This window comes from Suricata suricatta, chromosome 16, assembly GCF_006229205.1.
Source record: "Suricata suricatta isolate VVHF042 chromosome 16, meerkat_22Aug2017_6uvM2_HiC, whole genome shotgun sequence".
NCBI classification, from domain to species: domain Eukaryota; kingdom Metazoa; phylum Chordata; class Mammalia; order Carnivora; family Herpestidae; genus Suricata; species Suricata suricatta.
Genome location: NC_043715.1, coordinates 12702123 through 12727011, shown reverse-complemented (window position 1 = coordinate 12727011; position 24889 = coordinate 12702123). Strand labels below are relative to the sequence as shown.

Below are 24889 nucleotides of genomic sequence, written 5' to 3'. Positions count from 1 at the left end.
ATCATAGGATAACAGGATATTCTCCGTGAAAAGCAGATAATATACACATTTGTTTGAACTGGTAGTAAATCTTACAACTAAGAAGATAGCAGGATGTTTTCAGTGAGAAGCAAATACCAAACATATTTTAAAACAATGATGCTAAAATTCAGTCATAGACAGGGCTAGGAGGCATTCTATTTGGCTCACAAGAGGAATAATACATTCGTGATGGTTAGTAAGTAAACCTTTTGTCAACCTTGTTCTTTGATGTTGAAGGTGTAAGCACCATAGGTGCCCTAGACCAGCTGGCCTTTGCATATGAGTTTAAGTTGTAACTACTCTTACCTATCCTCACAGTGGGCACCAAATTAGCATATGTATGCGTGCGGCTCCCAGCAATATATGACATGGTGGAGCTCTCCATAGGATGGCACTTGGGGTACGTCTTTTTTAATGTCATTTGTGATTAAATTGCTTATACAGCATTAAGTCTCATACTTTGGAAGAAAAAATTCCCCTCTGGGACGTTAGAACATTAAATTGGGATGTATTTGAGAGGGAAGGGCAACATTATCTGAGGGCAGGCATGGTCATGTGTTAAAAACCGGTTCTTACATGTGGTATTCACTAAACGAAGAGTTGTTTAGTATGTGAGTGTTGAAGTAGTATTCTGTACTATCAAGAGTAAGGATGCTGTAATCAGGTAGATCTGGAATGAAGTCCTAACTCCACATGCACTAACTCTGGGAAAGTTGTTTAACCTTTCTGAGACTTTGGTTCCTTCCCTTTCAATGGAACTAACAATGGCATCTAGAAGATTAAACATATTAATGTATCTAGAGAGCGCTTCGTGAAAAATAATCATTTGTCACTCAATAAATGCTAGCTTTGATTATTAATGCTGAGAGACAAAAACATCTAGGTGAAATGATTTGTGGTAAGACTTAAATCTTTATGACACTACCTTTTTTTAAAAATTATAGTTATTGTCAAGTTGGTTTCCATATGACACCCAGTGCTCATTCCAACAAGTGCCCTCCTCCATGCCCATCACCCATTTCCCTTCTCCCCCACCCCCATCAACCTTCAGTTTATTCTCAGTATTTAAGAGTTATAGTTTGCCTCCCTCCCTCTCCGTAAGTATTTTCCCCCCTTCCCCTCCCCTATGATCCTCTGTTAAGTTTCTCCTGTCCCACATATGAGTGAAAATGTATGGTATCTGTCTTTCTCTGCCTGACTTATTTCACTTAGTATAACACCCTCGAATTCCATCCACGTTGCTACAAATGGCAAGATTTCATTCTTTCTCATTGCCATGTAGTATTCCATTGTATATATAAACCACGTTTTTTATCTGTTCATCAGTTGATGGACATTTAGGCTGTTAACATGATTTGTCTATTGCTGAAAGTGCATCTGTGAACATTGGGGTGCACGTGCCCTTATGCACCAGCACTCTTGTATGTATCCCTTGGGTAAATTCCTGGTAGTGCTATTGCTGGGTCATAGGGGAGTTCTATTGTTATTTTTCTGAGGAACCTCCACACTGTTTTCCAGAGCAGTTTATATTCCCACCAACAGTGTAGGAGGGTGCCTGTTTATCCACATCCTCGCCAGCATCTATAGTTTCCTGATTTGTTCATTTTAGCCTCCCTGACCGGCATGAGATGGTATCTCAGTGTAGTTTTGATTTGTATTTCCTTGATGATCAGAGACACTGAGCATCATTTTATGTGTCTGTTCACTATCTGGATGTCCTCTTTGGAGAAGTGTCTATTCCTGTCTTCTGCCCATTTCTTCATTGAATTATTTGTTATTCACATGTGGAGTTTGGTGAGTTTCTTGTAGATTTTGGATACTAGCCCATTATATGATATATCATTTGCAACTATCTATTCCCATTCCATCAGTTGCCTATTCATTTTCTTGATTATTTCCTTTGCCGTGCAGAAACTTTTTATCTTCATTAGGTCCCAATAGTTCATTTTTACTCTTGATTCCCTTGCCTTTGGAGATGTGTATTACACTATATCTTAAGATCTTTTATATTTTTTCCTTAGAGAAGAAAGAAAAAAACAAATAAGCTACACTCAGAGAGTCTCGAAGGATTCAAACTAACTGATCCATATAGTACAGAACTCTATGAAATGGGAGCTCTAATGTTGCCTTTTTCCTCACTCATAACTGTCTCTCTAAATTTTTGACAGTGAAGCCATCTTATAAGATAGAAAATATTTGTATTAATTAATGCATATATCTTCTTCCACATCAAAGAAAAGAAGTTTATTCAAAAATAGGTTTCTATTTTGAAATGTCAAGTTCAATACTTTTCTGATTCTCAATCTCCTTGGAGCTTATTTATTCATAATTGTATAGATACTCCCTGGAACCTGTGTAAATTATGTCTATATGCTCAGGAGCTGTCCTCTTTCCTTTTACTTAACTATCTTCATGCCTTGTGTTTGATCTTGCACCTTTCACTGAGTTTTTAGAATGCAGTGACTTTCAGAAAGAACATTACAGTCCTTGTTCAAAGATGCATCTTAGTATCCTGAAAAGATTGTTAGTACATACTACTAAGAAGCAGTGTAAATTACATATACCTCCCTCATGCAACCAAACTTAGCTGGCCTTAAAATTATTGACTTTTCCTCCCAAAGTAGGGAAATCAGGAGATAGGGCTATTACTTGACCCCTAGGATCTCTCAGCAGATCAGTGACCACATCCTGCCTATTCTATCTATTGTGCCAAACTATTTCCCTCTATGAACAAGGAGAAAATATGGGAAAAACATGAAATATTGTGAGTTTAAGGGAATTACAGAGCAACAAAGCCAGTGACAAACAAAAAGAAAAAGGAAACCAAGAGATATATGCTCAGCATTTTACTATATGTCCTATGTAGTTCCAGCTGAGGTTGAAAAACGGAAAAGAAGGGCACCTGGCTGGCTCAGCTGATAGATGTACAATTCTTGATCTTGAGGTTTTGAGTTTGAGGCCCACTTGGCTGTAGAGATTACACAAAAACAGAATCTTAAAAAAAAAAAAAGAAAAACTGAAAAGAACATTCATAAAACTCAGTGGTCTATGAAGATAAAAACTGAAATCAGGACTGGCTAGAGAGATAAAAATCGAAGAAGGACATACTTGGTAAAATTCTCAGACTTTTAACTAGGACTCTGTAAAGCTACACCCTGGGAACAAAGGTCAACTAGTACAGATCTTCATTTCGGCACATTTTAATCTCTAAATGGACAAAGCACATCTAGAATTGCTAGTTCTCCCCACATCTTTCCTAGGGGCAAATATATATTACTCTCACCAAAGGAAGAAAACATTATTTCAAGCTTCAAAGTATATTGTTTATCTACAGTTTTTATGTACAGTATCCAACAGTTAATTTTAAAATAACCAGGTATATGAGGAGATAAGACTACTGAATAGAAAACTACAATGTGCTTAATAAGCTCTAGGAACTAAAAAGCAAAATTTTAAATTTCTGTAGGGATATACAAAGTATTAAAGAGAACAAACTGACCTGAAGACCTCAAAAATAAATTGAAATTAGGGACTCCATAAATGAGTTTAACAGCATGTTAGATACAGATGAAGAGAGAATCATGGAAGTGGAAGATAGGTCAGAAGAAACTACCCAAAATGCAATGTAGAGAGATAAAAGTATGAAGAATATAGAAGATTTGGTCTAAAAACAAATACACACAAGGAGTATGGTTATTGGAGTACCAGAAGGAGAGAAGAGAATGGAGCAGAAGAGATCATGGTGAGGACATCGAGCCAAATTTAAAAAGCATTATATACATAAAGCAATATTGCTTAAGACCAAAGAACAGATATTAAAGGCGGCAAGAAACAAAAGACAGTTTACTTTAAAAGGAATAACAGTAAACTGGCTGCTGACTTCTCAGGCATTGCTGACAGCAGGATGCCATTATGAAAATAAGAGGATCAAAAAAAAGTCTTCATACTTAAAGGTATGAAGGAAGGAAGCCACAAGGAAGACAGAAATAAACTAATAGTTGGGCTCTAAAATATCTGGGTCCCTCAGCTGACTGCTTCCCAAGCACATAACAGTTTTAGTAATTCACTGTTAAATGTAAGTACTTAACTTTAAACTGCACCAGGAAGGCCTTTAATGCAGAAGCAAGAAACTAGAAAACATAAAGTTGAAAACTTGAAGGAAACAAAGGTAATACAGTGAGAAGAATCTCAGGAAAATAAAAGATGACTTTGCATCCATGAACAAGAACAGGGTGTTAGTTTTAGAAAAAGAGCAACAAAGGTGTGCTCATAAAAGTAAAAGTGCAATCAGAAAAATTAAAATTTTGATAAAAGAATTGAAAATAAAATTGGGAAGCTATCAGAGAGTAGCACAACATGTGAAAAAGCTAGAAATGAGAGAAAGATTAGAAAATTATTATGATTTGTTCAGCCGTTCAAAGATCCAAATAAGCACTTCTATAAAGAACAAATTAAAAAATTGAGAGAAGATGATACAAGAAATAATTCAAGGAATATATCCAGAACTAACAGAGAGGGATTTATGGAAAAGACTCATCAAATATGCTGCATAATTGATGAAAACAGGCCCATGTGAAGACACATCATTAAATTCCATATGGAAAAAATTAATGGCCAAAAAACAAACAAATCAGGAACCAGAGTGGCATAAAACTTCTAGACAGCAACACTGGGAAGAAAAAATAACTTTATGAAGGAAAATAAATCTTAGTCTTGAATTCATCATCCAGCCAAAAGACTAATCAAGCACAGGGATAGAAGGAAAACATTTTATAGATGCAAGATCTCAAAAAATTTACCCTCCATGAATCCTTTCTTGGGAAGGTACTGAAGAATGTTCTCCACCAGAGTGAGGAAAATGAGAGCCAGGATACAGGGTCTCAGACCCAGGAAAGAAGCTCAAGGAATACCCAGGATGCTGCATGGCCTTCTTAGGAGGCCTGCTATACTCCAGGCCCAGAGCGCGGCCTGTCCAGATGGGATTTGCAGAACAGATGGCTCCAGGAGAGATTTGTCTCTAAGAAAATGGAACTGATAGAAAATCTGACATTTCTGAAACTATTGAGAGGATACTTACTCCTTTGATTGAGAGTTTGGGGACACGTCCATGATAGATACATTTAAAAAAGCAAAGACAAGACAATAATTCCTTGGAAAATAAAGGTTGTACAAGAACAGAAATGCAATCATAGTATGCTTTTCATAGCTTGCTGTGAATAATATTTGCATTCCCATAATGGTATATATAGATTCTTACCAGAAAATAAGTTTTAACTATATTGGAAGGAAGGGGAGAAAGTAGAGAAAGAAAGGGACAGGATAGAGGGAGAGAAGAGAGCTGTCATTGTCTTCTATAGAGAGGAGTAAATTGATAATGCTGAAACTGAAAAATTCAGAAGTAGAAGTAGATGAGAGGAAGGCAAACATCAAAAGAAAATTGCAAGAAGAATTGCCTTTGTTTAATGGGTAACTGTGGAACTAATGGGGAAGAGTGGGAGAGTCTGTTCAAGTCCCTGCTTTTCATGTTTTTCCCCCTAGAACCATTCGACTTTGCAATTATTTGTGGGTGTACATTTCATAAAAATACCACTTAAAAATTTAAGTCATACTGCAAGGCAATATAATTCTATGCTTACCATTTGTTTAAGAAAAAGTAGTACATATGCAAATGTGCTTTTTTAAAAAATCATAACATATGTCTGGAAAGATGTACAGAAAACTATTAACAGTGGCTGCCATTCAGGATGGCAGCTAGTGGCCATGGACAGGAAAGGGAGAGACTCTGCCCTTATACGCATTTTAATTTTATACTGTGTACATGTATTATTTACAAAGAAGAATGTCTAAGAAAGAAAGGAACTGGGAATGAAATGGAAGCAAGAGAACAAAGTTAAAGTTAAATGGGCTCTAAAGAAAGTGATGATATCTGTTTAGGTGAGTTCTTTATTCAGTAAGTATTAGTGTGTGTCTTCTTGTTATGAAATTGACATTATCCTTGTAGAACAAATGGAGGAAGAAAAAATCACTCATAGTGCCACCATGCATATAACCACTATTAAATTTTTGGTGTTTATCTTCTGAAACTACTGTGTATGTGCATTTGTGGATTTTACCCCCTCGCATGGCATAATACTATTTAATTACTAGCCACTTTTATCCAACAATGTAATGTAGTCACTTTTGATATGAACTATTAAGGAATATCCATGTTCAGATCATTTTCAGTGACTTATTTTATTGCATCACTTGGCTCTACTACAGTTGATTTAATTAATCCCCATTGATAGTTTTCCGTTTTTCAACACTATAAACAATGCTCATGTCCTAATTGCTGATCACGTTCCTGCTTCCTTAGACTAGACTTCCAATAATGCATTTTCTGGGTCATATGGCATGAACATAACTAAAAATCTTGACATAACTTATAAAATTATCTCCCAGAAAATATATACCAATTTATATTCCATCCCCAACAGTGTTAAATATCACCCTCTCCCAGAACCATTGCCAGAATTTTGTTTGTTCTTGCCAAATCTGACAGATGAAAAAAATGTTGTATTGTTAGTGTTTCTTTGGCTTACAGGTAATGCTGAATATTATCGACATGTTTATTGACCAAAAAATATTTTTTGAGCACCCCCCATTCCTGATACTGTGCTGTTAGAGGCATAAAAGCATATAGAATGGTCTCTTTCTTCAAAGAGTTTACAATCTCAAAACAGAGAAATGAATCCACAGCCTGTACAGTATTACAGTGCACTGTGCTACAATATGTAACCATAAGGGAAGAAGTGATTAATTCTAACATAAAATTTAAAATGTTCATAGGTAGAACATTTTTAGTAGAGACTTAAAGGATAAGGAGGAGGAGGCCCAGGAAATGGAGCATACATTTCCAGAGTGTAGCATAGTTAAGTGCAGCCTTGATGTGCAGCACACCTGGGAAGGGTGAATAAGCTGGTGTGGCCAAAGCCAAGGGTGAATGATGGAAATTGACAGTGCCTAGGAAGTCAGTCTGGAAAAGTGCACTGGGGCCCTTTCCTGAAGAATTTGGAATAGATTCTTCAGGCCAAAGCCCCCTATCTGACACAGCAGTCTTGATTGCAGGCTGCCGTGTTTCAAACAGAAAAAATGACCAATATCCGGCATTACCTGCTGGAAATTTATGGTAAAGTTTAGGGAAAAGTGTGTGTGTGTGTGTGTGTGTGTCTGTCTGTCTGTCTGTCTGTGTACATTTTCTGTGGTGGGCTTCCATAGCATTCTCAAGAGGATAGAGAATTCAACATCACTGGTCCAGACTTTGGATAGCCCTCTAGTATCTTCAGCAGGAGAGGAACAGGATGAGGCTTGTGAAAAAGAACCATGTCAATGATATAAATTGGGGAGGGCACACTCAGGAAGAACTGGAGGTGAACTTTTGATAGGTAACATTAATAATACCCACCATTTATTGAGAATTTACTCTGTGGTAGGCAGAGTGCTAGATGCTTGGCACCCCTTTTATTTCATCTTCAAGCATTACATTTAAAAGATGAGACTGAAACCTAGATTTTAATCCTGGATCACCTGGTTACCAATGGCAGAGTCCACAGCTGACCACCAGGTCATATGACTTCAAAGCCCACTCTTTTAAACATTACCCTCGGGGCACCTGGGTGGCTCAGTCGGTTGAGCATCCGGCTTCAGCTCAGGTCATGATCTCACGGTTCGTGGGTTCGAGCCCCGCGTCGGGCTCTGTGCTGACAGCTAGCTCAGAGCCTGAAGCCTGCTTCAGATTCTGTGTCTCCCTCTCTCTCTGCCCCTTCCCTGCTCACGTGCTCTCTCTCTCTCTCTTTCTGTCTCTCAAAAATAAATAAAAAATATTAAAAAATAAGTAAATAAACATTACCCTCTACTGCTTCTCTTCTAAAGCTCTGGCATCATTTCTTTTATATTTCCTTTTCTAATTTCCAGTTAATTGTCTTAACTAGCAAAGTGACTCACTTCAGGAAAGAGAATCAAATGACTTGAGATACCATTTAGCAGTTGAAAAGGAGAAAGGCCTTCGAGACTGTTCATTGTTCTTTTTCTATAAAGAACTGATCATCTGCTGAGATAATTGTATTAATCCAAAGGAACCCCGAGCTCTGCACACGGGTTCCTGTTGTTATTTGTGTCTTCTCATTCCGTGGAAGGAAATTCTTGCAGATTTCAACCAGCAAACAAATTCTGAAGAAAGTGCACAATTTTCTTCAAGCTTCATGGTCATTAGCACTGTGGAATAGGAGGTCTGCCTAAGTACATTCACTCTCGTTTATTATTGAAATGACGTGCAAACAATAGCATGCATTTCTATCTTTCATGGCAAATATTAAATACACCATAAGGAAACTTAGAAAAGCTTCGGCTGTATTACCTTGGGAGCTGAGCACTGCCTAACAAGTACGCCGATGCCCTGTTGTCAAAGAAAAAGCAAATGTTATCGTTGGAAACATGAAACCTCAGGGCATGGCATTAATCACCAGTGGACATGGGATTCTGAACTGCAAATGATTAGCCTCTTTCCATCTCTCATGGTTGTATGCACTTGCATGTACTAACCTTCTGTATGTGTTGTTCATGGGCTGCTGTCACGACCGTGGCTTTTTACCTCCCAATTCACAGAAAAAAACAGAAGCAGCTGTTGCTGAAGTTTTGATGGAAGGCTTGGGAAAGCTCATTTTTATCATCTTCAGAACAAATATGTGAAGCCCTGTATTCGTTTTCTGTTGCTGTGTAACAAATTACCAAAAACTTAGTGGCTTAAAACAGCACAAATTTATTATCTCAGTTTCAGTAGGTCAGAAGTTTGGTCATGACTTGGCTGGGTCTTCTCCTTAGGATCTCAAAACACTTAAGGCAGTGGCAGCACTGTATTCCCTTCGGGAGACTTAACTAGGGAAAGATCAACTTCTAGGTCCCCTCAGGTTGTTGGCAGAATTTATTTCCTTATAGTGAGAGACTGAGGCCCTGTTTTCTTGCTAGCTGTCAGCTAGGGACTCCACTCAGCTGCTCTTGAGCCACCCACAGCCCCCCTGCCATGTGGTCCCTTCCATAGCCCCTCTCACACTTAAAGTCTCTTGACTTGGAAGAGCTCAGTCCCTTCTAAGGGCTCATCGAATACATTAAGGATAATCTTCCTACCTTAAAGTCAACAGATGTAGGATCTTAACTCCATCTGCAAAACCCCTTCACAGCGACACATAGATTAGTGTTTGATTAAATAACTGGGAGAAGATAACTATACATGAAGAGATGGATATCTTGGGGCCCACCTTGCAATTCTGCCTGTCACAAACCCTCATAAGCTCCTTCTCCTCTGGCAGGTGTATTATACGTTAATATGCTTTCTTAGCATCCATCTTTGTTTTCTCAGTTCTGTAATCCATATTATTAACAAATACTATGGAGCCCATAATTATGTGTCATGTGGGGCATTTCATATTTTGGTAAAATGATGACAATAGCTAGGACTTTCTATTTGTCAGATCCTATTCTGAGTTTTACACACATTACCTTATTTAAATATTACCACAATGCTATGCAGAAGGTGCAGTTGGTGTCCCAAGCTATAGATGAGAAAACTGAGGCCAGGCATGGTTAAGTAACATGCCCAAGACCCAACAGTCAGAACACAGTGGAGCTGGGACTCAAACCCACATTCCTTTTCCTTCAGAGGCCCCCTTCCTAACCCACTTCCATCATTTGTTGTCTTACTATATTGTAGTTTTGAAAGGTTATAGAATGTCCTCCATAGCTATGCTGATTATCATTCATCCACTCCTTTTCCGTCAAATTTGTCATCTAATAACAGAAAATGTCACATATTCCAATTCCTTCCTAGTAGCAAAAGACATCCCCCAAAAGTCAAATAGCAAAGAGACACAGGGGTGTTAAAGCAGGTTAAAGGTTGACCTTGGGTGAGGACAGTGCAGTACCTTAGCAGCTGGTGTTTTAGTGTGCCTTGTTCATGGATTCTATGATATACTTTGCTGCCTGGTTTTATGCCAAACATTGATTAATAATCTTCATCAAAAAGAAAACTCATTTAGCCCTGGACAGCAACTTCATGTCTTCTTGCCAGAGCAGCCAACCTCTGTCAGCAGAAATCAGAATAGAAATAGTACCCATCCATTGAAAACTAATGTCCCCTGACCTGAAACAGCACTTATGCTGGTGACACCCTATCTTCATTGTGAACAGAGGACTGATCTGTGCTACTGGCTAGGGGAGGAAAATGGTTGTAATGGGAGAGATGACATTGACAGAACCCTCTTCTGAAAGGTATTTGCTTTTTGATAAAAGAAGAAAAACGGCAGTGATTTGTGTTTTAATTGCAAGCTGGGTCTCATAAATGAGTAAAACTATGTAAACTGGTCCCAGGCCACTAATTTTGGAAGAAGGGCCAACAGCTGAGATTATCTGGCCTAGAACTTTCTTAGTTTCTCTTCTAGCTGCCTTTCCATTTGTTCTAACAACAGGTAGATATTAACTCTAGGCCTACAATCCCGATAGGAATTGAATTGCCAAGTTATGTGCCCACTTCTGTGTTCTGATGGAGTAAGTTCTTCACCTTCCAAAATCTGAGATCCAAGGAAGCTGGGGAAGACTTAAGGGTGTGGCACTAGACTTAACCATCAGGGTAGCTTTAACAGCAAGTAGCTGGCAGTTCACCACACCCATTCCCTTTTACTCTTAGACTCAGAGCCAGATGACATTTCTCAGCCTTGTTTGCAGTTAAGGTGGCTGCCTGACTGAGTTGTGGACAGCAGAAGTAGCAGAAGCGATGTGGAGCATGTCCAGGGTTGGTAGATGAAGTTCCAGCATGTGACTCTCCATCCTCTTTCTTCTCTTCTTGGTCAGCTGGCTGTCGTTATCTAGGGCGGTTGAGATGCTGCGAGTTAAGCATGTCACAAAGGTTTCCAACATCCTCTGCTCTGGAGAAGCGTCTTATTCTTCAGGTGCCCCTGAAGCACCTTCACCCGAGCCTCTTCTGACTCACACTTTTGTTGTTTACATGTGAAAGCAAGAACATTATAGGTGTGTTTAAAAGTGACTTGAACACAGCTGAAGAAAGAATTAGTGAACTGGCAGATAGCTCAGAACAAATAAAAAATGAAGCACAAAGGGCAAAACAATGGAAAATGCAGATGGGAGTCTACAGAGACAGTGAGGACACATTAGAAAAGCCACATACATACAAATATAAGAGAAAGACAATGAGGCAGAAACAATATTTAAACAGATAATGGCTGAGAAGTTTACGGAAATAAGACATCTCAAACCACAGATTCTAGAAAAGTAGCAAATTCCAAGAAGGATATGCAAATAAACTACATACCACACGGGGAACCTGCCCTACACACAGTTAAATACAAGGAGAAAATCTTGAAAGCAGCTTGATAAAACAGATAAATTACCAACCATCAAGGAAGCAGAATTTATATTTTTAGATTAAATAAGATGCTTACAGCATTAGTCATTTTTTTTATGACTTGACACCTTAACCAAAATGTTAACTTTGGAGCCTGATTGTGCTTCTAAAGTCGGGATGTTAGGTAAAGAGGGAGCTTCAGTTTATTCTATTTGGCTCCGAGGGTGTGGGCCAAATACCAATGTTGTGGAAGGTACCAAAAAAGTATATCTCTACTTAACATAATGAAGAGATATTTAACAATTTGAGGGGTTAAAATCTGGGGTAAGTTATCTTAGATGAGAATTGAATTTTCTAACATCAAAGGCAGATACATTAATTCGTTTATCAAATATTTATTAAGCACCTACTATGTACAAGGCATAGTTGCAGGTGCTGGGGATTTATCAACGAACACAAACAAGAACAAAAAACAAACATCCTGTCTGCGGAAAGCACATATGTATATATCCTAGTGGAAGGAGACAAACAAGCATGATAAATAAGTCAATTGTATACTAAGTTAGAAGATGGTAAGTGCTAAGAGAAAAATATAGAACAGAGTAAAGGGGATCAAGAGTCCTGGGGGAAGGTTTGCAATTAAAAATGTGATGGGCAGGGCAGGCTTTGTTGAGAGGTATTGTTTGGCCAAAAAAGACCTTAGGGAGGAAAGAATGAGCTATGAGGGTCTACGTGGTTAAAGGAAATGGATTAGTGGGCATCACTTCCAACTCCATCATTTAGTCCTGTCACATATTTCAAAATAGGTTTGAAATTTTAGCAAATAAAATTCCACTGATTATTGTGAAATAATATAAATCAAGATGACTTCCTACATTGTGTCTGTTAATGAAAGGTGTTTATCCTCACTATAACATCATAGACGTTTTACACTTGAAAAAACATTTGCTTTATAAATTACAAATTTCAGGAAGGATGTTGTACCTTCTGTTGGTATCTCAGAATTTGGAGATTAGAGCAGATAATTAGTATAAGCTTGTTAGGGAACTGGACTGTCATCCTGAGAAAGAGATGTAAAGAATCTTCACAGAGCATTCAAAAGTAGAATTGTAGGTTTGCTCCTCAGAATCACATTGCTTTTTGAAAAAAAAGAAAAGCCAACAAACACCCAGCTGCTTTGATTCAAAAAAATAATGTTTGTCTCTGATGTTCAGTTCTGCAGTGCCAGTCATTTGAAGTATAGAGGGCTTTGACATGTGCAGAATGAAAAGCCAAGAATATCTTCACTGTTAACTTGTACTCTTGTGTTTCAGGCACACAAAAAATCACTTTGGACGATTGAACCCAGTGAAGGCATGGTTCCCCCGGAAACTGATTTTCAACTGACACTGACGGCCAACCTGAATGACATAGTGACATTCAAAGACACAGTCATTTTGAGTATAGAAAATAGCAACACCTACCAGATTCCTGTCCAGGCTTCAGGAGTTGGTTCCACCATTGTTTCAGATAAACCCTTTGCTCCAGAACTCAATTTGGGAGCACATTTCAGGTAGGGAAATATCCTGGAATGATTCTTGTAGATACCACATTTGTTTCATAAACTGAGCATCACCTCTACTTTGAAAAATTACTTTCAGTAAATAGAACTAACATCTTCAGCCCCTCTCCCTTTTCCTATCTTCACTTTCTCCCTCCAAATGGGTACGTCAGTGACAAGAAGACATTTCCTAGCCACAGCATGGTTGCGTTCTCCAAGCTGTGTCCCTCTACACCAGAGAAGACATTTTTCTCTTACATAATGGTTTCTTTGTGACAAATTTAGTATCTCAACCATGATTCCTCATCTTTAATCCCATCCAACACATTGCTAATTCCTCTCCATGAATGTGGAAAATACAGATATAACTGGGCGGCGACCTAAGTACAGTATAAGTAGGAAGGTTGAAAACTTATTGCAAGTGTATGTTATCAGGTATTGCAAGGCCAGTCAGTTTTTCCTCTTCATGTCTTCTGCTCATCTCCCCACCCAAAGCACCAACAACTGAGACGGCTGCAATTGGCTCCTCCTGAAAAGCTACAGAATCTCAATATTTAAATAAAAGGTAGTACAGTATAGACATCTCTGAGCAGAACAGTCTAAATGTGTGTCTCTAAACGTTATGAGGTTTGAATGCTAACAGTGGAGGAGATACATGGGGGTTTATCCATGGTTCCTCAGTGGAGTCACATGGCTGCCACTCGTTGATTCTTGGAGCCAGTTGAAGTTGGCCTGTCTGTTGCAGTCCTGTGAGCAGGTCTCAAAGGGGTGCTCCTGCCTTGTCGTGTAACAGGCCCAGAAACCAAGATGGACACTATGCTTAGAGAGGACGTAACTGGCAAAACCAGTTAGGAGCCCTCCCCAAAAGCGCATCCGCACCTCCTTTCCTCTGCTCCAAATACAACACATGACACTTGCTTGAAAATACATTAACGAATAGGAATTAAGTAACAGGCAAGTCAGAGAGTTGAATTGCATATGTTTTCAGAGAAACATCCAATTACAGTTTTTGTGTCGACTAGATATAAAAATGCTCCTCTCCACCCATCTGTTGGCCATAAGCTAGGGCATTTTGTCATCGCATACCATGCTTCTATTTCCAAATTTCTTTGTTAAGTGCACTCAAATATAATTATGGAAAACAATGTACTGCTTGCCAGACTTAATTATATGTTCTCCTTGGTCTACAAATAGTGTCAGAAAGCCCCAGAGGATATTCTGACACTTGCCTAGCTAATAGTTTCCTATGAATGTAGCAGCAAACTGCAGCTTTTAACTGCCAGTTTCTCCTCTGGCTAAGCCCTGTAGTTATTCTTTTTGATAAAATCATGTTGCCAGCAATCTCCAGAAGAATGGTCAAAAGCAGGGGTGGGCATACTGCAGCCCACTGCCTTTTTCTATAAATAAAGTTTTATTGGAACACAGCCATGCCCATTCCTATACATACATTCATTTTCTACAGCTTCTTTCACACTACAATGAAAAGTTGAGTTGTTGTGACAGACCATGTGAGCCAAGAAGTCTTAAGTATTTATTATTCATCTCTTTATGGAAAAAGTTTGTCAACCTTTCTATCAAAGGGTCTGAAGAAATACCCATATGCCACCTTTTCTGAGTGCATATTTTTGGGCAACTCCCTTAAATTTTCATAGCTTCTATTTCTTTATTAAATGAGAGTAAACATACTTATTATTACTGTATTGCTGTGACAACTGAAATATATACTGTGTACAAGTGACAGACACTGCCTACAGTTTATATTATTTATATTATATATTATATTTATTATTTATATATTTATACTATTTATTATTATATTTCTTATTTCCCCAAAGCCTGGAATTAGCCATGAAGTCAAACTACTCCAGTAAGCATGCTCTGTGAATACATATTTAGATAGAAATGGTTATACCTGACAATTAGCAAATATTCCTTTTTATTTATTTATTATTTATTATTCAATTTACTTATTAGAACATGATGCTTTTTCTCATGAGGAATAGAGGGAATGAAATCTCAAAGCATAATAAAATTTTAAAATTAAAAAACAGTCCTGACATGATTTTTCTCCCTGAAAAAAATAATTTCAGTAAACTTATAAATCAGTTTTTTTAATTCCAAACAAAACCATGTTTAAGCCATGTCCAAGATCTCAGAAATCCCAATGTCTTGCAAAGAGCCAACCAAGAGGTTCTTAATAAATGTTCATGGAATAGATGAATGAATGAACAAATGACTTGATGAATGAAATAGCATTTTTAAAGCACTCCCCTGAGAAAAATAACCAATCAGGGTGATGTTCTGGCCCATGGTACAGCCCCTTAAGCTTTGGTCAGGCTCGGAGGATGTGTGGCTTCTCTTCCAAGTTCCCTTCAAGCTGAGCTCATCACAAGAGATTTCGCTCAGTCAGTAGAAATTTACTCAACACAGTTTGAGATATATTTCTCTTCCACTACGTATTTTGCTTTCCTTTCACTCCTCAGAACCATTTCTTATAAATTAGAATGATTTTCACATGTACCATATCTGTGTTCATATAGCCCTTCCCAGCTGATGGAAACTCAGGGACCAATCCCTGGTGCTGGACTCCAGTCTGTGGACTCCGTGAATAGATACTACCTTGGTCCCCTTACTGTGGTAGCTCCTCATAGCATAATGATGTAGCCTTCCTAAATTTTTAAAAATAAAGTCTATTTCATTATTCACCTTGTAAATACTTTTCAGAGGAGAAAATCCCAAGGGTGTGGAGCTGAACAGAACACCTCAAAGCTGAGCCCTCTCAATCCCTGCCTCCTCTTTTCCAGCCTGGATACCTATTATTACCACTTCAAGTTGACCAACAAGGGACGTCGGGTCCAACAGCTGTTCTGGATGAATGAAGATTTCCATCCCCAGAACAAGCTGAGCAAGAAAGGCCTGGCTAAGAAGGGACTTGCTAAAAGCCAGTCCCAACCCCAGCACTTCCAGGAGCCTGGGGCTCCCCAGAGCCCTGTGTTTCAGATCCACCCTGTCAGAATGGAGTTGTACCCAGACCAGACGATCGATGTGATACTTGAAGGCTATTCTGCTACTGCCGGGGTAAGAGGACAGCACAGTTAGAAGCCGTTTTTCTCCTAAATAAATCTTTGCTCTATTTCTTAGGAGAGTCCCTTGACATTTATCTGAAGAAAGGATACCGTTTTTCAAGGTTTTCACACAGCACTGAGTTACCATGGTAGCACTCATTGCTTCCAGGGTTTGGCTTTGCTCAGTTTTCTGTTTGTTTTTACAGCCACCATGAACCCAACCCTAAAATACCATTTAAAGTAGGTTCTCATCCCCAGGGTCAGAAGGACATCCAGCATTCACCCAGAGCCAACCCCCTTCTTAACGCATAACAATATTGGTTTCATATTTATTCAAAAACAATGTTTTTATAGACACTGTCGCCTTTCCTATCCAGGTGTTGGGACACTATCTCTCAACATGACAGCTTCCTATTTACAATCATCATCTTGTTATGTATCAATTAAAAAGCTGAGTTATCTTCAGCAACTTAGATGTCCTGCTCATATTTATATTAGCACCTTTCTGCTTTAAACGTTTAAGCAGCTCCAAATCATGTGTTTATTTATTCCTGTTCCCTCATGGAAATTGGAAAACAGCAAAAGCACAAAAGTAACTTCCTAAATCACTTATGAGCCTCTTCTACCTCGCAAGTGCAGACTTTATGGATGAAAAATGATCATGCTTGTGCTCCTATTGGGGTCACTAAATTTGGAGGCGGCACTGAATTTTTCCTCAGGAGATAGGAAACAATAGAAATTTGTCTCCCAGCAGACAAGATGGGAAAGCTCTCCCACGGCTCAGGTCCCTAGGGTCACAGGTTCAGTTGATTTCATTTGCAGTGTTTCTTCACAGCGCATATTCAGGTAAAACCTATCCTCAGTGCAAAAACGAAAGTGGAAAGGTCACTTCCCATCATGGGAGTACCTCATGTGCTCTTTCTTTCTGTCATTTGGGGAGTCAGCCAACTTTTACTGAGTGTATACCACAGGATGAACACCATGCTAGGCAGTAAGAATGCAAAGATGGATAGAATGCAGCCCCTCAACTCAGGACATTGACAGCCTGTCACAGGAGCACATTTACAATGCTGTTACCAGGAGCTGATCATATTTTTAAAGGCATTAAATCTGAGCAGCTGGGATTCTAAATTCAGTTTAAGATTTGCTAAACACTTCCCTGAATGTTCTTCCATGTTGTAGTACATAATTGAGAAGAGACTTGAGTTCATTAACATCCAAAACCTGAATACTCTTCAATGTAAGCTATTCTGATGTAACGTCACTCTAGGTCCTTTCTACTTTATAAACATCTGGGCCTCTTGGATCTAGAGAAGTATTGGTTTCTACAGCATGGTTTTTATTTTTTTAAGGATTTTAATAGTTTATTTATTTGTTTATTTTAATAAAGATCTCAGGAATAGAATTTAGTGATTCATCACTTACATATAACACCTAATACTCATCCCAATAAGGGTCCCCCTAAATACCCATCACCCATTTAACCCTGACCCTGACCCAACACCCTGCTAGCAACCCTCAGTTTGTTCTCTGTATTTAAGAGTCTCCTATGGCTTATTTCCCCTCTCTGTTTTTATGTTATTTTTGCTTCCCTTTCCTTATGGTCGTCTGTTTTGTATCTTAAATTCCACATATGTGTGAAATCATATGATATTTGTCTTTATCTAACTGACTTATTTCACTTACTATAATATACTCTAGTTACATCCATGTTGTTGCAAATGGCAAGATTTCATTCTTTTTGATCACCGAGTAATATCCATTGTATGTATGTGTGTGTGAGTGTGTATATATATATACATATATATATGCCACATCTTCTTTATCCATTCATCACCTGATGGAGATTTGGGCTTTTTCCATATGTTGGCTATTGTCAATAGTGCTGCTATAAACATTAGGGTGCATGTGCCCCTCTGAATCAGCACTCCTGTATCCTTTAGATAAATACCTAGTAGTGCAACTTCTGGATAGTAGGGTAGTTCTATTTTTAATTGTTTGAGGAATCTCCATACTGTTTTCCAGAGTGGCTGCACCAGTTTGCATTACCACCAGCAGTGCAAAAGGGTTCCTCTTTCTCTGCATGCTCACCAACATCTCTTGTTGCCCGAGGTGTTAATTTTAGCCATTCTGACAGGTGTGAGATGGTATCATATTGTGATTTCCCTAGTGATGCCTAGTGGTGAGTGATGTTGAGCATTTTTTCATGTGTCTATTAGCCATCTGGTTGTCTTCTTTGGAAAAGTGTCTATTCATGTCTTCTGCCCATTTCTTCACTGGATTATTTGTTTTTGGGGTGTTGAGTTTGATAAGTTCTTTATAGATTTTGGATACTAACCCTTTATCTGACATATCATTTGCAAATATCTTCTTTCATTCCATTGGTTGCCTTTCAGTTTTGCTGATTGTTTCCTTCACTGTGCAGAGCCTTTTATCTTGATGAGATCCCAGTCATTCATTTTTGCTTTTGTTTGCTTTGCCTCCAGAGGCATGTCAAGTAAGAAGTTGCTGCAGCCAAGATCAAAGAGGTTGTTGCCTGTTTTCTCCTCTAGGGTTTTGGTGGCTTCCTGTCTTAAGTTTAGGTCTCTCATCCATTTTGAGTTTGATTTTGAGTATACTGTAAGAAAGTGGTCCAGGTTCATTTTTCTGCATGTCACTGTCCAGTTTTCCCAACACCATTTGCTGAAGAGACTGTCTTTTTTCCATTGGATATTCTTTCCTGCTTTGTGAAAAATTAGTTGACCATAAGTTTGTGGGTTCATTTCTTGGTTCTCTATTCTATTCCATTGGTCTATGTATCTGTTTTGTAATACAGCTTAAAGTCCAGAATTGTGATGCCTCCAGCTTTGATTTTCTTTTTCAGGATTTCTTTGGCTATTCAGGGTCTCTTCTGATTCTATACAAATTTTAGAATTGTTTGTTCTAGCTCTGCAAAGAATGCTGGTATTATTTTGATAGAGATTGCATTGAATACATAGCTTGCTTTGGGTACGATCGATGTTTTAACAATATTTGTTTTTCCAAATCCATGAGCATGGAATGTTTTTCCATTTTTTGTGTGTGTATCTTCTTCAACTTCTCTCATAAGTTTTCTATAGTTTTCAGTGTATAGATTTTTCACCTTTTTGGTTGGGTTTTTCCTATGTATTTCATGGTTTCTGGTGTATTTGTAAATGGGATTGATTCCTTGATTTCTCTTTCTGCTGCTTCATTGTTGGTGTATAGAAATGCAACCGATTTTTGTACATTGATTTTATATCCTGTGACTGTTGAATTCATGGATTAGTTCTAGCAATTTTTTGGTGGAGTCTTTTGGGTTTTCCACATAGAGTATCATGTTATCTGTGAAGAGTGGAAGTTTGATTTCTTCCTTACTGATTTCGATGCCTTTTATTTCTCTGTGTTGTCTGATTGCTGAGGCTAGGACTTCCAATACTATGTTTAACAACAGTGGTGAGAATGGACATTCTTGTCCTGTCCCTGACCTTAGAGGGAAAGCTCTCTCTTCTTCCCCATTGAGGATGATATTAGCAGTGAGCCTTTCATATGTAGTTTTCATGATCTTTAGGTATGATCCTTCTATCCCTATTTTCATGAGGGTTTTTATCAAGAAATATTGCTGTATATTGTCAAATGCTTTCTCTGCATCTATTGAGAGGATCATGTGGTTCTTGTCCTTTCTTTTATTAATGTTATGTAGCACATTGATTGAGTTGTGGATATTGAAACAGTCCTGCATGCTAGGAATAAATCGCACTTAATCATGAGGAATAATTCTTTTAATGTATTGTTGGATCCAGTTGGCTAGTTTCTGGTTGAGAATTTTTGCACCCATGTTCATCAGATAAATTGGTCTGTCGTTCTCCTTTTATTGGGGTCTTTGTCTGGTTTTGGAATCAAGTAATGCTGGCCTCATAGAATGAGTTTGGAAGTATTCCTTCCATTTCTATTTTTTGGAACAGTTTCAAAAGAATAGGTGTTAATTCTTCTTTAAAGTTTGATAGAACTCTCCTAGAAAGCCATCCAGGCCTGAACTCTTGTTTGTTGGGAGAATCTACAGAATGATTTTTAAATATTCAAGCATGAAAGGCAAAATTTTTCTAGCCATAGTTCCTGCCTAGCTTGATAAGAAGTCATAGATCTACCAGAACTATGAGCCCAGTAAGGACTGTTTTGTATGTCCAGTTTCTAACAGTCCTGATGCATAATACATTTTCCTGTAATATATATGTATATAGTGGCTGAACTGAATGTAAATTGATTGTGTCCTCAGGAACAGTCAGAAACAAACACAGGATCCATCCAGGACATATTCAACCAACCATACTTTAATTGTGTGACAGAGAGCAATCCCTGAAATTCACTGTTGAGAAAAATATGCTCTTCCCTGGTGTCACCAGGCAGGTAGTTGAGAATCAGCTTGCTGATTGCTGGGAATTAAGTTTTATGAGCTATGGATATTCCAAAAGCATTTGTGTGTCTCATCTACAGAGAGTCAGAGAAAAGCTGGTGTGCCACTCCATCATCGGGGCACAGAAGGGGAAGAGCTTACTGATGACTGTGAATATCATCTGTGAGTTTATAGCACCGCTTATCCAACTCTCCACGAAGCAGCTCCGATACTGCCTGGAGAAGGTCAGTGCGGCTTGCTGCCTGGGGCGGGCGCCCTAAGTAGGGGTCAGCATGTTCACACTCTCATTTTGGGAGCTAAATTAATCGGAAGCCTGTTACACCCCCACCCAGCCAATGTTTCCTAAGCTTCAGAAACCCAGTACACATTCAGCTAAAACTTCTGAATCTAAACCTACATTCCTTTGAAATATGAATTGTTATGGAAATTCTACTTGCATTGTTCCTGATACGTAAGACCAAAGTCAATGAAGGCATATTCTAGTGTGCTGAAAATTCACTTTAGTTGATCCTTTTATTTTAACTAGGTGAAATAAACATCACAGCATAGAAATAGTAAAGCTTAGAGTAGAATTATTGATAATTATAATCATCAGTAAGAAATGCTGCCACTCGGTCTGTAGGTGCCGGTGTCAGGCTGTGTCCCTCACCTACATTTTCCCAGCTGTTTCCTTACAACAGTCTGTGCAATGGGCTCTGCTATCATCCTGTCGTACATGTGAGGGAACAGAGATGCAAGTGAAACTATCGTGCAGATCACCTAACATGGCTTGAGAATAATCAACCCAAACTCTTTGATTCATGCTCTTTAATTTAAGGACAAGCACTACACGGAGGAAGCAGAGGACAGAGGAAGGGCTGCTGTTCAGGGCGGGAGTGCAGGACGATGAGGAAGCGAGGGAGACATCACAGCAGAGCTTGACCTACTCCTCGGCAGACTTCGATCCTAGAATTATGTACCATCCAAAATAGATAGGCAGAGAATGCCTCTTTTGAGTTAAGGATGGTATTGGTGCTGGAAATCTGATGAACCAGCCTGACATTGTCAAAGCTAGAGACTGGTCAAGGTTACAGACTGCAAACAAATTAATACAATTGAGTTGTTTAAGATTCAATTCTAAACAGTGCTGTGAAGACAAGGTATAAGGCGCTACGAAAACATGTCTCGGAGACATGGCCATATTTGTACGTGTGGTCATAGACAGCTTCTGTCAGCAAATGCCTAGACTTGAGACTTGAAGGAGAAATAGACGTTAGTCTGGTGATGAAGGATGAGCAGAGAATCAGTAGGCAGAGGGAACTGCGCATATGAAGAGCCCAAGTTAGGAAAGAGCTTGGTGAATATGAAGAACTGAAAGGCCACCTTAGAGAACATGCCCAGAGTGACACGAGCTCCATCTAGAGAAATGGGCAGAGGCCGGAGGAGCTTGGCGTGTCTGGATTTTGGGTTTTGTTCCGGGTGACCACTAGAGGGCTTTAGGGAGGGAGGGAATTATATGATCAGATATTCAATGAAATAGTGACACTGGCTGTGGAGTGGAATAATTTATCAAGGCCTACCCTGTCCCACACACTGTGTTGAGTGCGAGGGATATAGCAGGAAGAATAGTCCCTCCCAGATGAATCTCAAGCCAACTGGGAAAACTGGGTAATAAGTAAGCCATTGTTCCATACTCTGGGATGTACATAACCAAAGCTAAGTCCTGACATGGTGTCATACAAATGGACTAAACCTGGCAGCACCTAACTGATTATGGGGCAGTCAACCAGGATTCCTTTCATTACTTGGAGGCTTGCGGGAGAGTGTTCAAGACCATTTATTCTGGTAGTGGATTCCATTATATTGTGTTAATATTAAGCAAATATCTACTGAACACCCACTATGGATAAAGTGCTCTGCTAGGAGATGAGTAACAGATAATTTTTGAGCACGTACATTATATTAGGCCGCAAAGGCACAGCAAAACCCTGGCTTAATGGACTAGAGCAGAAAGCAGACACTGAAGAAGTAGAATAAGTTTTCAGCTGCAGGACGGTAAACCACCTGTAGCAAGCCTCATAAGACATAGAACAAGGAGATACTGCGGGAGTTTCTGCCAGAGGTACTAAGTTTTCATTGCAGTTTTAAATTCTTCCTTTTTTTAAGTCATCAGAAAAGATATTTATTGGCAACAGCTGCACCAAATTTGGTGGCATCGTGTTTCCTCTAAACTTGGCTATTCAGAGAAAATTCAGTGCGTATTTATTGACTAGCTGTTCTATCCAAGACATTGCTGTGTGTGTTAAATATGCAGCCTGGTTTCTGATTAGATTTTTTAAAGTCCATAAACACCCATAAAAATGTGTACATAGTGTTCCTTTTCTTCTTTTTATGTCCTTAAGCCTTGGGTTGTTTTTTTTAACATATTCTTGCTTAAATCTCTGTTTGAGTTTATCGCTAAAATAAAAGGGCAAATATTTTATATATGGCAGCAACTGATTGAATTAAAAAATGAATTGTCACAACTCCATGTTCATTTGTTTTTGTACTTTTCTCATCCCTCCCCAAATATTATAATTATGAAATCTCTCCAACTACTCTATTTTTCATTGTTTATTTCCTGCTCATATTTAAGCCACATCAGAAACAATGAAGAAATGCAACTTTATTACCCAGCATGCTCAAGAGGCCTGTTGGTGTTGGTGTTCTGATTTAATTACATAACACCCAATTATCTGTCCTGTCTCGTTTTGGGCTCAAGGCACCATATCTGAGTTAGTACATTAGACTGTAATGACACCAGCCCCGCCTATGGGAAGAATTTTTTATAACAATTTCCTCATATTTGATCTACTTTATAACTACGATGCCATTCCTAAGCCACACGGATGAAACTACATCTCTGGGGAATTGAAAAGGTCAACTGAAAATAGCAGCCAGTTTGCTTCATGAAGTCCACCAGCAAATCCTATCTCCTGATATTTGGGGAGACAAACAACCCAGAGAGAAGGGGTCATTTTAAAATAGAATGGCTCTGTGTGCATCAGCTTCTCCTCCTCACTAACCTCTAAATGGCATCTTGCCAAAACCAACCAACTATGGCATCTTCAAAGCTTCCTATAGTGGCACAGTGACCAGGGGGAAGGTCACTGTGTGGACAGCTTTGTATGGCCCAAAAGTGCTGCGTCATCCCTCTCATGAAATGTATGTCATCTGCAAATACAAGGTGAATTTGGTAACTGTTGCCATGTTAGGAGGAGGGAAGCAATGCCTGGCATCTCATGGTGGGTGCCAGACTGAGCCCCTCAAAGAACTCTGGGAGTGCACAGGGATCTAGTGAAGTACAACTGAGGAAGGAAGCTTGAGCTGACTGTTAAGGACTGAATGTTTGTGTCTTTCCCAAATTCATTTGTTGAAGCCCTAATCCCCAAAGTGATGATGCTGGAGGTGGGGCCTTTGGGAGGATGATTAGGTCATGAAGGTAGAGCCCTCAAGAATGGGATTAGTGCCCTGAAAAGTGGAGACGTGAGAGATGGTCTCCCTCTCAGGCATGTGAGCTTCCAGTTAGAAGATAGACATCTAAAGCCAGACACTGGATCTGCTGGCACCTTGATCTTGGACTTCCCGACATCCATTGATACTTGTTGTAGCAGCCTAAGCCAATAAAGACACAATGGGCACTGGTTACCCAAGCTCCTCAGAGCCAGGGGAGCCAGGAACCACAGTAGAAGGAAGATTATGATGAATAAAGAAGCAGAGACAGAGTCAGACCAAAATATAGAATCAGAAGGGTTTAATTGCAATTGGAATAAGGAGAAAAAGCAAATTGAGACAGTGAGGCCTGGGGTAAACAGGCCAGAGTTGTGGGAAGAGCCAGGGAATGAATGGAGGGAGCTGTTGTTGGGAAGCCACAGACTGAGGCTTTGGGTTACCTCCTGCGGATCCCAAAGGACCCCCTTTTCAAAGCACACAAGAAATAATGTGGACTCCAGCACCAGAATGAGAAAAATTCAGTCTGACCAGAAATTTTCAGGTTAACATCCATTTCTGATGCTGTCTTCAGTTGAAAAATGAAATTTGATGTATCTAAGAAAGTGGAAAGATGATTCTACATCAACTATCCCAGTGTTATCAGGAAAAACTTACAAAAATAGTTATGAGCATTTTGTCAATAAAACAATAATTACAAATGTATATATTTTTGCAAATTGGATATTTTAGCATTGAAAAAATATCATATAAGGAAAATAATGTTTTGTTCATTATAATGATGCATGGGTCCTTCCATTAGATATCACTAATTATTATATTTTGTTTATGACCCTGGAAACTTCTATAGAAATAGTACTATCCAGAGGCACGGCTGGTATAGGTGTTTTTAACCTGGCAACAAGAGAGTAATAAATCTAATCTGTGTTTTCTGACTTATGTAGGATCACTTTTCAGTAGTCCACCATAAATTCCAAATGATTTATCTAAGT

At 38.9% G+C, this 24889-nt stretch overlaps 1 protein-coding gene across 1 annotated transcript in view; it reads left to right on the top strand.

Moving 5' to 3' along the window:
• Positions 1-24889, top strand: part of HYDIN (HYDIN axonemal central pair apparatus protein) — a 417349-nt gene that overhangs the window by 238966 nt on the left and 153494 nt on the right. The window contains exons 20-22 of the mRNA XM_029925166.1: positions 12727-12965; positions 15758-16031; positions 20510-20653. Of these exons, the coding sequence (XP_029781026.1) occupies positions 12727-12965; positions 15758-16031; positions 20510-20653 (657 nt within the window). The remainder of the gene's footprint in view (positions 1-12726; positions 12966-15757; positions 16032-20509; positions 20654-24889) is intronic.